The 12728-nt window shown below is 37.9% G+C and overlaps 1 protein-coding gene across 1 annotated transcript in view; it reads left to right on the forward strand.

The window, feature by feature from the left end:
- The window catches only part of MYH15 (myosin heavy chain 15), a 164827-nt gene that overhangs the window by 69321 nt on the left and 82778 nt on the right, over nt 1-12728 (forward strand). The window contains 8 exon segments of the mRNA XM_049709855.1: nt 226-358; nt 3343-3410; nt 4244-4292; nt 4295-4330; nt 7883-7980; nt 7982-8001; nt 8906-9029; nt 10844-10980. Of these exon segments, the coding sequence (XP_049565812.1) occupies nt 226-358; nt 3343-3410; nt 4244-4292; nt 4295-4330; nt 7883-7980; nt 7982-8001; nt 8906-9029; nt 10844-10980 (665 nt within the window).

The following is a 12728-nucleotide window of genomic DNA, read 5'->3' on the forward strand; positions in this document are numbered from 1 at the left end:
CCCTCCCCTTCTCGTCCTTTCTTTCCACAATGTAAATGGTAAAGCCTGAGAATCTCTTTGGGTTACACATAGATTTCTGGAGTATTTATTCAGTACTGTTACATCAAACTGATTTAAAATTAAAGGACCCACACAATTTATGATTTTTTTAAAAGGAATACATAATTTTCTAAGTAACTTATGCATTCACCTCTTTTGTTACCTGAACTGCATGCCTTTCCAAAGGTGCCTTATAACATCAGTGGCTGGCTTGAAAAGAACAAAGCCTTTCTTAATGAAACAGTGGTGGCTATATTTTAGAAGTCGTCCAACAGACTCCGGGCAAAACTCTTTGAAAATTACATCAGTACCAACACTGGTGAGTTGAAAAATCTTCCTCAATTTTTCAGCCTCCGAATGGAACCCATGTCTGCCTCAGCACTTATAAAATCCTGGCTTCTTTCCTGTGATATCTGTGTTTGATCCCTGTGGTCTGCGTCATCCCCTCTTATTAGCCTTTCCGTCCTCTGGCTGGTGGTTTTTCGGAGAAATGGTGCTCTAAGGTAGATAGATTTCAAGGAGACTGCTCCAGCCTGCTTTTATCTTCTACCTAACCAAGCTGAAGAGACAGCAGAAAACCATGTTTTGATAAGTGATTTGGGAGAGATAACAAGCTCCTTTAATACATATCCCCCAAATATCTTGGAATTCTCTTTCACAGTGCTTTTATATTATAGTAATGGGGTTTTTGTAAGCTTCACGAGAGCAGAGATTATGTCTCACTTGTTCAAGTGTATCCTCAAGCATGTAGCAGATGCCTGTTTAGCAGGCACTCCATAAATACTTGCTGACCAACTAACAACCAATCTTGTTTAGTAGTCTGTAATTTACAAAGCACTTTTAGATACATTATCTTACTCAATCCTTGTCCTAGCCCTTTTAGATTCATGTAAAGGGAAATCTCTCCCTATCTTATAGGAGCAAGTACAGAATTAAAGTTTCACAAACATACTGTTGAAAGATAAACTCGGGCATATTAAAATTTTTAAGAGTTTATTTGAGGAAAAAGCAATTGAAATTGGGCAGCACCAAATCAGAAGTGGTTAACAGCATTCCACCCACAGGAGCTCAGGGAGAGACTTATAGAAAAAAGGTAGAAGCAAAGTAAAGAAATTATTGATTAGCTGTATCTAAAGCCCAGTTGGCTGTTTGCGATTGGTTGTCCTTAGCATTTTGATTTGGTAACCTTGGGGCATTAACAGACTTAGATTTTGTTTGCTTACATAGGCTGCCACACAGCATTAGAGCCACCTCAGTCTGATGGCCTCCTTGCTTCATTAATTTAACACTACTAAATGGCAAAGGTAAGGTAGGAAACAGGACTTGTGCTTACTAGCCTCGTGCCTATTCCACTCTCACTGTCTTCTGGAAACAAACAAAACAGAGAGATGGACAGGCTACCTGGATTCAGGATCCAATTCAGACTTCTGCACCGTGATACAAAGCCTTGGAGGACACAGAGGCCAGGTTGCTGCCATTACCCTCACATCTGGACTACTGCCAGCAGCAGAGGGACACAGTTGTCACAGTTCACAGCTGCCAGATTGGCATCTCCTGAGCAGAACTGGTCTTCAAACACGTTTGGTCCACACTGATTAAAAAAAAAAAAATTGGAAGTTCTCACGTACACATTTGGGTTTCCTTCTTTTGAAAAATTGAAATTATGGGAAAATAGAAAATCTGGCCAGTCTGGTTTCAGATGCCCTTGTAGCAATGGGGCAAACTGTACTAGCTGTTCTTTAAGTGGGATGTGTCCTCTTACTTTCTGACATTCTCACCCTCTTGTCTTACACCCAGCTTCAAGCTCACTCCTGTCCCGTGTTGCCTGCTTTAGGACTCCTGATGGCATGGCCAGGGAATGGAGAGAATTTAGCACTTCCCAGCCGCATTAGCACATGATGACATAATTCAGAAGCATGCCTGAAATCCTGTTGGCCCGCCTCAAGAGGAGCTTGAGAAATGGAATCTATTGTGTATGGACCCTGAAAATCTGCAGGTAGTGCGTTTGCTTGATTCTAATAGCTTCTAAAGTACCTCTGAGAAGTCTGATAAACAGTGGCCACATAAGTGTATGGCTCCCAGATGAGTAATTCTCTGGTCATAAGAAATCAGAGAGTGGTTTGGGCAGAGAATGAGAGAGGAAATCATCTTCTGACTCTTCCGGGTGTGCTGTGTTCTTTTGAACTAGAAGAGAATTGTCCAGAATGTCCTTTTTCATTATTTTTTAAGGACCCCCTGAAAAAGGACTTGCCTCCAAGTTTCTGACTCATCCCAATTAAATTACTCATAATAACCATACTTTCTTCTGGAGAATCCAAGTACTGTAAACCAGTTACAATTCTTTTAAAAAATTAAAGGAAGGTAGTAGTATCCCCTTTCCATGGGGAAGTACAAAGAAGTCAAGTGATTCACTTGGAAGGCTTGGGGCATGTCAATAGGACATCAGTGATTAAACTTCATGACATCTGCCCCAGCACAGTTGCTACTCAAGCTAGAGAGTATTTTATCAGTTTTTCATATTGACAGCTGGCCCTTTTTTTCCAGATTGCCTATGGGTTTTGTTGTTATGCTTTTGTACCTTCATGAGTTAGCGCTACACAAATGTTTGTAAAACAGTTTGGCTTTGCATAGATTCCTTTGCTTCAAGAAAGTGGGAATAGATTGTTTTTATAAATTACAGAAGTAATGCATGAGTGTTGCCCCAAACACAGACAATATAGAAAAACTAAAAAGAGGAACATAAAAGTTACCTTTGATCTCACATAGAGAGATCACTATTGCTAATATTTTAGTGTATACTCTACCCAACATTTTTTATGTATATAGTCACCCGTAATACAATCACACTTAAAAACATGTATACACACTCAGTATCATAATATACAAACTATTTTGTAGCCTAATTTTTCTCTCAAAATAAATCCGAGCAATCTTCCCATGCCAGTTCTATGGATCTGCATCATCATTTTAAAAGATTGCAGTGTTTCATTGTACGCATACTCTTTCATAATTTAAGTAACCAATCTCCTGTTGGTAGACATTTGTTACCATTTAAATTTTTTGCTTATTTTTTTTTTTAATGACTAAACAATGCTGCAGTGAGTATCTGTGCACAGTTGCCTATTTCCTTAAGGAAAAGCACCAGAAATAGACTTTTGTGTTGAGACATGAATATTTTTAAAGCTTTTGGTAGACATAGCCATATTGCTTCTAGAACTTTGACACATTTATGCTTTCATCAGCAGGGTTTGGTAATGTGACAGAAAAGGGCCTTTTTAGTGCTTTTCTTCTTCTTTTTTTTAGCTCTACAGTTTGGGGAGAAGAAAGGCAAGAAAGGAGCTTCATTCCAAATGGTTGCATCTCTGCATAAAGTAATTTTTAATTGCATCTATTCATATATTAACTACCTCACAATCTGCATATGTTATTACTTATTTGAAATTTTACATCTTCAAATAAGGATAAAGTATCTGAAGTTAACCAAGTTGGAAAAGTTAAAGATTATCTTGATATTAATGGACTTTTGTGGACACTGTCAGTGTCCTACTTAGATCCCCTTTATCAGCCCATCTTACCACTTATGAAAATATTAGCTCATAATAACTCACAGTTGCCAGAATTGCCCTTGGTCGAATGGGAAGCTAATCTGTCTCCTTCCTCTCCTCTTCAGATTCTGGCCCCTCCCTTGTCTCAAGGAGGTACCAACTGTAGTATAATTGGTGCATTTGTGCTCAGAGCTTCTGCAGGACTCAGACTAAACTGAGTCCATACCACTGCTTTTTTCTCCCCCTGCCCTACTGTACTTCCCTCCTTCTCCAAATAAATCTCTTGAACGAGAATCTCCATCTCAGATTCTGCTTCCAGAGAAACTGAGCTAAGATAAAAATTTTCCAGGCAGGAAACTTGAGAAACAGTTTCTTTCTTCAAGCCATTTTATTGCCCATTCATAAAGTATTGCTACCAAATTTAAAACAGGTAGATATGATACACAACAGAACTATGTCAGTCAGATAAATATTGACTTGTCAAGGGAAGGAAATAATGTATTTTGGTAAGCAAGGAAGAATGTTGAATTCATTATTTCATTGTTGCTATGCATCTGGCTTTAAGACTAAGTTGGTCAACATGGAGACTTTTGTGGCATAGATTGGTGTTTTTAATGATTTGCAAAGTGATTTTGTGTTGGTTATGGTCTCTGTTTTAGGAAAACCTAAATAAGTTGATGACTAACCTGAAATCAACAGCACCTCATTTTTGAGATGCATAAATCCCAATGTGAACAAAATGTCAGGTAAATAGATTTCTTTGTAATCCACACTAGGAAATTCATTTGATTTAAGCTATGTTGAATGTCTTTTAATGAAATATTTACCAGTTTGTTTTATATAAGGGTAGATTTTCAGATAGAAAAGCTAAAATAAGTTAAAAGTGAGTTTTTTAAACCTCCTCAAGATTGCCTTTGAATTGAGATTCAAGTGGACATACAGAAGGATTTCATAAAGCAGACTCAATTGGATAACATTAGAATGCTTGACATTATCATTTAAATTCCTCCTTGAATTTCACGCTAAAATGTGGATGAGCTTCTGTGCCATTGTCTACAAGGGCAAAATATAATAAGAAGGGATTGAATAATCAATTTGGGGATTAAAGTAGATATTTAAGCATAAAGGAAATCATTTGTTCTAAATTATCTAAATTGACCATCAAGAGAGTTTCTAAATCCATTTCTAATTGTTGAGAACTCCCTCTAGTCTTCCTTCATAATAGTAATATCTTCCCTTTCCTTAAAACTACCTGTCTCTTTAGTTATGTACTTCTGGGCAGTAGATACTTTTTAAGAAGTATTTTATTTTTCTTCCAATTTTATTGAGATATAATTGGCATGCAGCACTCTATACGTTTAAGGTATACAGCATAATGGTTTGCCTTACATACATCATGAAATGATTATAAGTTTAGTTGACATCCATCGCCTCTTATAGATACAAAAAAAAGAAAGAGAAAAAAAAATGTTTCCTTGTGATGAGAACTCTTAGTATTTACTCTCTTAATAACTTTCAACATACCATACTGCAGTGTTAACTATAGTCATCATGTTGCACATTACATCCCTTGTACTTGTTTATCTGAAAAATGGAGGTTTGTATCTTTTGACCACCTTCATCCAAGTTCCACTCCTCCACCCCACCTCTGGTAACCACAAATCGAATCTCTTTTTCTATGAGTTTGTTTGGTTTTTGAAGATTCCACATTTAAGTGAGTGTGTCTGGCATTTTCACCATAAGCTTCTTTGCTATTAACATCTTTGCCCCAAGCATTTTTGCTGCAAACGGTTTCCCCACATAACTAATTGGCCATAAGGCAATTTTGTCATAAAAGATAAAATAACAAAAAATAAAAGAGGGACATTAAAAAGGACATAATGAAACATGAAAAATGAATAACAAAATTAAAAAGACTATTGTGAAATATAAAATATTTGAATAAATTTAAAATGTGTGTAGATTCACGACAATATGGTACAAATATCTGATTTTACTTTGTGGGTTGAACCTAAGCATTTATCTTCCAAGTCTTTGTTCATAGTTCATTGTACATTTTTTGGCTTGTTGATTCATCTCCTTGTTCTGCATCACACACTTTCTTTTTTGCTAAAATTTCTTCCCTCATTGAGAGAGGTATCGGTTTCCAAATACTAGGATACATGTTTGTAACAGCTTTGTGTTGTGTTATGAAAGCCTTCCACACTGTTGTTTGTTTTTGGCATATTGTCACATGTCTGTTGGTAGATGTTCCAAGTTCTATGGAAAATGTGGGTTCAACTCTGCACCTCTGAGGCCCTCAGCCTCTTTCAGATTCATGTATAGAAAATGGGAGTATTGTGTCAATGGAGAAATGAAACCAAATTGTCAACCAGTTGAAACCAAACTCTCAACCAGTTATTTTATCTTTTATGGCAAAATTGCTGCATGGCCAATTAGTTATGCGGTGAAAACATTTGTAGCAAAAATGCTTTTGACAAAGAAGCTTATGGTGAAAATATCTAGAACCATAAATGAGATTGTATGGTATTTGTCTTTCTCTGTCTGGCTTATTTCCCTTAGCATAATGCCCTCGAGGTCCTTCTGTGTTATCACACATGGCAGGATTTCCTCCTTTTATATGGCTGAATAATATTCCATTATACACATATATCACAACTTTTTTATCCATTCATCCATCAGTGGACACTTAGAATGTTTCCATTTCTTGGCTTTTGTAGTGAATACTTTTTGATGAATGGATGGTGCTAGGGTGGTGATGAGATAGATAGGTGGTTGTGAATTATTTATGTTTTTAATTAACAAAACAAAGTTTTTACAGATATTAATTACATGGATCACTTTCCTTACATCTTGGATTTGAAGATTCCCAGGCTTCTGTTTGGAAATACAGGCTTCTGTGGAGCTTGGTTGGAGGCTGTCAGCCTCAAAGTTGTATATGTGACAAACACTTATGTCTTCAGAGCACTAATCACCCTTGGAATATGTAGCCAGATGTTGTTGATTCTGATTTCTGAGGTTCTGTAGTACCTTGCATTTTTATTAACCTCCTGTAATTAAGACTCCCATCTTGACAGCCTGTGACCTATTCTGGGAAAGTGTGATGCTAAACAATGATGCTGCAGTTTGAGTTTTTGCAACGCAAACCCTTCATGTGCATTCACGCTGTATGTTTTTGCCTCATTGTTTCTTATCAGCTAGGTTTCTGAATGCATCTAGGGACACTGCTTCCATCTAGCAAGGAATCTAATTAGCTACCTCTATTTTGGAGCAATTCTGTTACCTATTAGAGTTGACTCCCATCGAATCAGCTCTGATTTCAGCAGGTTTTTTTTTTTTTTTTTCTAAGTCTTAAGAGAAAGTCATAAGAAAAGCTTCATGATCTAATCAAAACAGTTCTTCATATGTCCTTAAAGGGAATGAGCATGCTTGACCCTATTGTGTCATAGAACTCCACTTCTGCTCCTTCTTACAGATGATCTGTTTCTGTCTATGAAAGGGATGGGAGTGCAGGACTATGAATATATGGCTTAGAGTTTATTTCTGTGACCCCGGGCATAAGCAGAGAATCATCTCATTCCATTTTCCTTATATCACTCTAGCAGGTCTTTGTTAGGAGAGTGCTGCTTGGCTTCTTCCAGAAGCCTTGCTGAGAGCCAGATACAGTGGCTCATTGGTTGGCTTTTCTAAGGCTCCTATCAGAGATTGCAGCTGCAGTTCTAGTGGGCTCCATCTCAGGAACAAAGGGGTACTAGGAGAATGCTTATACTATCGAATACAACTTAGGCTTTCTCAAGATAATCAGGAGAGAAAGTAGGCCGGGATGTGGCCCATTCTTTCCTAATACAGAACAGTAAACACAATGTTGTGGCTGTTCTCACCTTCCCCTTTCATTGTATTCCCCCTTCTTGTAATCCCTCCCCTTCTTACTTGGAGATGCCAGTTCTCTTTTGTGTTTTATCCCCTCTTTAGCTGGTTTTTGGCTGGCAAATGAGTATAATGCCAGTCATTTACCTTCTAGCAAAAATGTATTTTTTTCATCTTCTAGGAGTATTTGCTTATAAAATCTTGACTAACTGTGAACTAAAGGTTTCATTCCAGGTAAATCCTATTCGGAGACTCCTACATAATAGGATGGGTACTTTGAGTGCCATGAGGCTGGGAGTGAGTGAATCCTCTTACCTATGATGTAGAGAACACTAGATTCAAACTCTTTTAACCTCAGATGCAGCAATTAGGAAAAAATCTAGGGTAAGCATTTTTTTAGACGTGGACTCATTGTGACCGTTTTTCTTCAGATGTAATGGATGCTTATTTGGTTCTACAGCAGCTGCGCTGTAATGGTGTCTTGGAAGGGATCAGGATATGCAGTGAAGGTTTTCCAAAGCGACCCGCTGTATGCTGATTTTAAACAAAGGTAAACATACATCCCAGGATCCAAGAAGCCTGGGGCAGTCCATTTCGTTTTCTTCTCTTGGAGTGTTTAGGCATGCATTGTTTGTTTGGTTGATATCCTCCAGACTACAGATCGATGTGTTTTGGTGGCGGTGAGATATATGATGACAGAGTTCCATTGTTATTTCCCCTTAAATCCAACATCTATGTAGATGTAATATCCTTAAATCTCTATTACTGGATAATAGACCCACATATAGAAGAAATATATAGAGAAGAACGATATGGAAGCTGAATTGAGTCTCTGAAATGTTGTATGTACTTAATCGTAGCTGCCATCCAAGCAGGCTGTTGCTTTACTAGCAATCCTGTGAGAGGAAGGAAGCCAGCAGGGAGTGCAGCAGAAGGCAGAAGAGGCACCTTTGCTTTCTATTTCCCAAATTCTAAATGTGTAAATTATAGGTGATCAAGCAAATGTGAGCAAAGTAGAGTAGAGTAGAAAGAGTACCTGTGTCAGAATTAAGAAGTATATTTCTAGCTTTCCACCAATTCACCATTAGGGTGAGGGAATCTTGGAAAAGACCTTTAACGTCTCTGCTTTTCAGTTTCCTTATCTGCACGATAGAGATGTACTTAAGCCTGCCTCTTTCTTTCTCTTTCTCCTAATCTCTCCCTCCCTCCCTCCCTAATTGAGCCGAGAATCAAGTGAGGTGGTCTCTACAGCACTATGAAAAGTACAAACTATTATTCCAAAGTAAGGAATTATTGCTCGTATCCTCATTATTACTGCCAAGAGTTTTGTGAAAATTGAACATATTGGTAGGAGGGGTGGAAGTCTATATATACCTCCTTTTGTCTCACTTGTCCAGATTTTCCTTTATTTGCACCTCAACCTCAGGATTTATTCTTTACTTATTTTAAATTAGGTACTACATTCTGAACCAAAGGGCCTTTCCAAAGAGCAAGTTTGTGAGCAGCAGAAAAGCAGCTGAAGAATTACTTGGCTCCTTGGAGATAGACCATACACAGTACCACTTTGGAATCACTAAGGTAACCAGAGAACTACAAAGAATGCTTTTGGAGAAAAGTGGGAGGAAAGTCTGTGTGTCTTAAAATACCCATGAAAGTGCAATTATAAGGCATTCTACAGCTCTTGTGACCACAACTAATACAAACAGAGCTCCGATGAAACTGAAAACTTCAGCACTATTTGAGAGAGCGAATTCAAAATTCAATGTTTTTTGAACCTCAGTCTTGACTACATTTACATTTTTATAATTATTCATCTAAGCAAGTTTGTGCCAAGATATAAAATACTGAATCAACTTTAGTGTGCTAGAAAATGTGTATACACATCAGAGCTAGACAAAATTGAACCAACTTACTGGAGATAACTGCTTGTCTGCATGTGAACTGATTCATCCACAAGTACACTTTCAGGAAATTAATTCTGAAAGACTGTCTAAAAATGTTAAGGTCGGGCTTCCCTGGTGGCGCAGTGGTTGAGAGTCTGCCTGCCGATGCAGGGGACGCGGGTTCGTGCCCCGGTCCGGGAGGATCCCACATGCCGCGGAGCGGCTGGGCCCGTGAGCCATGGCCACTGACCCTGCGCGTCTGGAGCCTGTGCTCCACAACGGGAGAGGCCACAGCAGTGAGAGGCCCGCGTACCGCAGGAAAAAAAAAAAATGTTAAGTTCAACCCTACCATCCAAAAAATTAATCCAAAATTAATTTCCTTAAATGTGATTCACTAAATTCTGCTTCATCTTGAAGATCTTAACATGATCCACATATTTTGGGAAACTTCTGACTAACAGATTTGGTTTTATCCATTAGTCAATATCAGGTTGTTTCTAATGACATCCATATAAAGGCCAAATTATTTGAAGGAGAATTGGAGGGTCTGGGATGAAGAGCTTAAGAAAAAGAACTCTGTTGGACATGATTATAAAATATTACTCAACTCCCACGTTTTGAATACCTGAGAGTCTGTTTCTGCTGATTTTCACTCCTGGTGCCTTGCTTCCTTGTATGTTTAGTTATTTTTGCTGTATACTACTCATCTAGGGCAGGACTAGCATGAGTTGAGACAGCCTCCTAAGGCACAGAATGTAAGGCAGCACTCACTCTTCAGGTTGTATAAGTACTGACTTGTACAACCCTGAAAGTGAGTGCTTCCTTAAAATTTGTGCTTTAGGTACCTCACTCACCTCATCTTGGCCATTACTAATGATTCTTGAAAAAATATTTATGTGTATTTTTTATTGTCTAAGACAAAAGTGACTTTCTCTAGAGCAGAGGTCAGCAAATTATGGCCTAAGGGTCATATCCATGGCCTATTTTTTATATGGCCCCCCTAGATGAATATGGTTTGACATTTTTTAAGGGTTATTTTTAAAGAGGAGGAAGAAGAAGAAATAGAAGAAAGAGAGGAGGTGGAGGAGGAGGGCGATGGGGGTGGGAGTGGAGGTTCTACAGAGACTGTGTGTGACCTGTAAAGCCTAAAAGTATTTACTATCTGGCCCTTTACAGAAAAACTGTGCAGACCCCTGCCTGGGCCTATCTTAAAACGTAAACCAAGTTCCCTAGACAACCTAGACATTACTAATAGATCAGGAGGAGGATAGTCTAAGTTCTTAAGGAACCAATATAACCACAGGATTAAATAAAGTTGTTTTTTTGTGTGTGTGTGGCAAACTTTAGGTTTAAAAAACCAAACTTTCTAGAATTTACATTTTACACATTAAGAAATATTAACAAGTAGTAGAACTGCTAAACAAATACATCAATCGCTCACAGGGCCTTTCAACAGGCATTTACTGAATGCCCACTATGAGTAGAAGTAACATCTGACATTTCTTTTAGGTGTTTTTAAAAGCCGGCTTTCTGGGCCAACTGAAAGCAATGAGAGATGAGAGACCATCTAAAGTCTTTACATTGTTCCAAGCCAGGGTACGGGGAAAATTGATGCAAATCAAATTCCAGAGGATTCTGGGAGAGAGGTATGATATCCCCACCCTGCGTCCCCACTGCTAGAGTAATGGTGTGCCTCAGTCAATGTGACTTTAGCTCATTGCCTTACAATAGGTCAGGGTAAAGAGCTCTGCCACCTCTGCTTAGTCTGGGACTTAACTTGAAATTTTTAAAATTATGGAACACCAAACAGAGCACAAAGGGCTTCTACTACCCTATCTAACTAAGAATAAGCATAATTCAGATATTTCTTGCACTGCTTCCAGTCTTCCCTTTGGAGGGATTCTTTATAATTGGCCAAGTCTGGATCTCTGAGAGCAGTGTGACTCATAATTCAAAACAGAAGCAGACCTAGAAGTGTTTGCATGCATCTCACAGCCAGCTCTGTGGGGAAGTTTGCTGCAAAGTAGGTAGGTGTTCTGATCACTTTACAGCCTCCCCTGGGTCAGAAACTTACTCTTGGTGACATGTAACCATAACTCTGTTACTTCATTTCAGGCAGGTTCACTAGGGACATTTATCATCACCTCTGGACACTGAGGCATAGATTTTGTTTAATAGAAGAAAACCTTTAATAGAATCATGGAAAGCAAGCTAACAAAATCTCCAAATAGAGGGACTATGAGTAAGGGATTCTGTGGTTGTCGTATTTACTTTTTACCATAGCACAGTTTACCTTCTGGAGAGAGGTCCACAGGTCTTGGTATAATTTGCTTACTTGACAGTCTGTTAATTCCCTCTGTTTCCCCGAAGAAGAAAAATATTATTACATGGTGATGTCAAGGATATTAGAGAGACATTTACTAAGAGTCTTCTGTGACCTCCATACAGTGCCCAATGTGGTGTGGGAGTTTATGAGAGTTTGGGGTTCAGGAGATATGCCTTCTATGACCAGTTTTGTAAACTTGGGTAAGACTCTTAATTTCTCAAGTTCACTTCCTTCATCTCTAAAATGAGGTCTTTACTATCCATTCTCTCTAAATCATAGAATGACTTTAAAGGAATTATTATATAATATTTAAAATACAAAAAATACAGAAAATATTATAATGCATACTCATGGAACTATCATCAAAGTACATCAGTTCCTAACATTTTCTCTTAAAAATAAATAATTAAAAAAGTTGAAACCTTTGTGTATTTCTCCCTTGATCCAGATCCTATTCCTAGCTCCTGAGATCCTGAATTCGTTTTTATCCCTCTGTTTCATTCATATTTCATATATAAAGCATATAAAGTTTAACATTCTTCTGTAGTTACTCACAATATATTTAAAAAATAAACTAACAGACTCAGTTGAAGCCCCTTGCGTATTTCTCCCTTGATCCAAGTTCTGTGGAGATATGCAGGTGTCCTTAAAAAGTTACATGATTTTGCATGTTTTTAGTCTTCACATAAATATGCTCTGTGTATTATCTTAAAATTTGTTCTTTACATTCAGTACTAGCTTTTAAATTTATTAATGTTGATAAATCTAAGGTTAGATTTTTGATCTTAACTCGTATATAGTATTCCATCATATGAATATACCACAATTTATTTATCCATTTCCCAGCTCAAGTAAACTTAAGTTATTTAAAAGTTTTTGCTATTACAAACAGTTCTGCAGTGACGTTTTTGTAAATGTCTTCCCCTGCATATATGCAAGAGTTTCTTGAGGGCAATGTTACTCAAAATGCTGGTCCATTGGCTGATAGTACCTAGGTAGCAGCTGACTGAGGCCCACACTTTGAGTGGCATTTCTCTAAGGTATGAATTATTAGGTTTTAGGCTATAC

This window comes from Orcinus orca, chromosome 5 (genome assembly GCF_937001465.1).
Source record: "Orcinus orca chromosome 5, mOrcOrc1.1, whole genome shotgun sequence".
Taxonomy (NCBI): Eukaryota; Metazoa; Chordata; class Mammalia; order Artiodactyla; family Delphinidae; genus Orcinus; species Orcinus orca.